Here is a 3,535-nt window from a genome sequence, read left to right on the forward strand (position 1 = left end):
CTTATAATTAGAGAAAAAATTTAAAAAAGAAACACTGTCATAGTCATTGGCTGTACCTATCATTAGTCTGTAAAAAAAATCAGCTTCATTCATCCAACGGTAACCTAGGTATATCCGTAGAAAGTTCGTGAAAAACCGACTAAGAATTGTTTTTTTACGGAGTTATCAAAAGTGCGCGATTTTTTTAAATATTTTTTTAAGAGCTGTATATTATCAACGTTTTCATTTGGTGTATAACTTATTTTCTCGAAAAACAACCTTTCAGAAGTGGTACCCCAAGAAGTACCCGCAGCGCCTTAAGTCATATGACCTGCGCCGGCAGACGATCGATTTTAGCATACTCTGATAGGGCAAAATGTAACTCCATCGGTTAAAATTTTGATCATTCTCGTTCAGTGGATTTCGTGCTAGCTCCCCTACTACTATAATCGCAATTATAGTGGTGTCGCCCAATGGCTACTAGTGTACAAGTTCGAGTTCTACGCTTGATTGAAGATGTAAGTAGTCATTCGAATGATTGCCGGCATAAATGTGAAATTATTGTTGTTATTTGCGGTGGATCCCAGTACAGCATCAGTTCTAGCGAATAGGTAGGTAATTAGCGTGAGCAGGTATTCCATATCGGATGTAGGTCGTAGTACAACAAAGTTGAAGCAAGGAACAGTGCCTAAGTGGGTATTTCTAAATCGGTTTGTTAGGAGTAGGACGGTAATAAATACTGTTGGTAACCGCGACTAATTCGATATTTGGTGGGATTATTTCCTACCCCGTAATAGTTATTTATGGTATAAGTGTGTTATATTACAAATAAGTCACGCGAGAAAAAAGTAAGCCCACGAGGCCGTCAGGCCGAGTGGGGTTATTTTCTCAAGTGACTTATTTGTAATTAACACACGTGCTCCATACAAAACTTTATCCAACACCTCCTCAAGCTGGTTTAAAACGTGGAAATCTTAAAAACTGCGTGTTCCGCGAAAAGCTAGAGTGCATGGAATACAAAAGCAATAATTCGTTGCTATGGGGAATAATAAACAAAAAAAAATTTAGTCAGAAAATTTTCTGAATAATGGCAGATTTGCAAGAATCCCTTTTTGTTCCTGAAGAAGTAATGAAACAGGCTGAGGCAGCATGTCTTAGTTTGCTGCCAAGAAAATCTAAAGACAATTACGACAAAGAGTTCCGCCAGTTTGAAGAATGGAGGGAACAGCAAGGTCTGAATGGAGTCAACGAAGAGGTCATGCTGGCTTATTTCCACAATTACAGAAGAAAATTGGCACCTTCTTCGATGTGGACGAAATATTCCATGGTAAAAAGTACTTTGAAGGTATATAAGAATGTCGACATATCAAAATATGGAAAACTGATCAGCTATCTGAAGAATGAAGCAAGGACTCACAAACCTAAAAAGGCGAAGACTTTGGAAAGAGAACATGTAGAGAAGTTTTTGACACAGGCACCTGATAGTAAATACTTGATGATAAAGGTACCGATTCATAATTTCTTTATATATTAGCTTTATGTTCATGTGTTTTGTATTTTTCTAGGTTGCATTGGTAATGGGGATATCAGGTGCCTGTCGTTGTGATGAAATCACCAAACTGACAGTTGATGATATTGAAGATAAGGGAGGATACTTATATGTCTCCATACCCGACTCGAAGACAAATGTGTCACGAAGTTTTACTATCATGACAGAAGGATTCTCTATAAACATTCTGGAGCTGTACAGGAAATATGTTTCTTTGAGACCCAAGAACGTTCCACACCGCAGATTTTTCGTGAATTACCAGAAAGAGAAATGCACTATCCAGGCAGTTGGTATAAATACCATATCTAAGGTACCCCAGGCAGTTGCTTCCTTCTTGAACCTACCCGAAGCCCACTCATATACTGGACACAGCATGAGACGTGCGTCTGCAACTCTTCTGGCAAACGCAGGAGCCGATATAACAACACTGAAACGCCACGGTGGATGGAAATCGTCCACGGTGGATGGAAATCGTCCACGGTGGCCGAAGGCTATATCCAAGATTCAGTCAACAACAAAATCGATATAGCCAAAAGGATTCAAGGAGGCGCCAAAAAAAAGTCGTTGATATTCCGTTAGCCCCGACTTCCTTCTCGAATGAAATGGATTGTGTTTCTGTTGAAAATTCTTCCGACATACTTCATGATTCCAACGCAACATCGAAGAAGAAAACGATTTCCTTTAATTTCAATATCAATGTGAATTTAAATTAGATTTTTGTGTTGATTTTGTCAGAATAATTAATAAAAGAATGTTCCTGTACTTTATCTTGCTAGTGAGTTATTTTACGTCCATAACTCATTAGTGGGTTATATTATACCTTACTCGTTTAATTTCGTCATGATAATGACTGGATAACATAGAGGTGTTGGATAAAATCATAAATTTGATTAGTTATCTTGCCACATCCCATAAACTGTTCTAATTAGAGACAGAAGTGCGTAGGAATTAAAAAAATGCGTACGGAAGCAAAGTTAGTATCCTTAGGTAGGTAGGGAGGGTTCATTGAAAAGATATTATCATTAAAATAATAGCAGGATTTATTGGCAGAATGTTGCAAAAAGGAATTAGTAAAATTAGTAAAAATTTATAAAAATGTAAGAAATTCATTAAGTGAATTTGGTCTGGGAAACATCTGGATGATCGAATCTACATACTTTGTTTTAGATATTCCATGATTTTTAGTTCTCCAGAGCTTTTTCTGATTTCTTGTCCTAGTAATTTCATTAGGTTTTTGCATTGATTTCCCCAACCTCCAATTGTTTCGTATCCTATAGGAATCAGTTGGTCATTATCGGGCAATTTTAAATATTTCTGTAATTTGTCTTTTTCTGCTTTGTTGGCAGCTCCTCCGGCAGTTTTCAAAGTTTGTGGGTGATGGGATTCGTATATGGTATTCACACATGTAATATGCCATACAAATTGCTTTCCGTGTGTCCATGGGATTATTGTCAATCCATTGCCGTGGAGTTTTAGAGTGGCAGGGGTTCCAGTAGAAATTATGGCTCTTTTCATTACATCGTCGAGTGTGATATGACCAGTACGACCTTCATGAAAGGAGCATCTTAGACCGTTATGACCTAGTTCGTCAATTCCTTTCCCTCAGATTATACAGATAGATTCGGGGATGATCAATTTTGCCCCGATCCTGAGATTAAGACAAATCGTAGGACAAATCGGTAGTTGTATATTAGATAACTTGTTCCCCAGAGAAGAAGATGGTATTGCATGGAGCCAATCACCTGAATCCTTAGATCAGGTGCCTAATGACACGGGAAGAGTCAATAAAGGACGAGGAACTTTTCCTCATCAGTACACCAAAGAATTTTTGAGCGAGTTGAATGTCCCAAGCTTTTTGATTTTTTTTATCTTCATCTTTTATGGGTATATTCATTGTCAACAACTAAAGCGGTCTTCATATAATTGTCTGATGGTTTGTTTCTCAATATTGGACCAATTCTAGATTAGCGAAGTAGGATGAGCGATAAGCTGGTATAGAAAGTTATG

The 3,535-nt window shown here is 37.7% G+C and overlaps 1 protein-coding gene across 1 annotated transcript; it reads left to right on the plus strand.

Moving 5' to 3' along the window:
• The first annotated feature begins 1,066 nt into the window (after nucleotides 1–1,066).
• Nucleotides 1,067–2,057, plus strand: LOC116167057. The gene is made up of 2 exons (XM_031482293.1): nucleotides 1,067–1,483; nucleotides 1,545–2,057. Exons 1-2 carry the CDS (start codon nucleotides 1,067–1,069, stop codon nucleotides 2,055–2,057), a joined length of 930 nt encoding a protein of 309 aa, XP_031338153.1.
• The last annotated feature ends 1,478 nt before the right edge of the window (nucleotides 2,058–3,535 follow it).

This window comes from Photinus pyralis, unplaced genomic scaffold (assembly GCF_008802855.1).
Source record: "Photinus pyralis isolate 1611_PpyrPB1 unplaced genomic scaffold, Ppyr1.3 Ppyr1.4_LG3b, whole genome shotgun sequence".
In the NCBI taxonomy this organism is placed as follows: Eukaryota; Metazoa; Arthropoda; class Insecta; order Coleoptera; family Lampyridae; genus Photinus; species Photinus pyralis.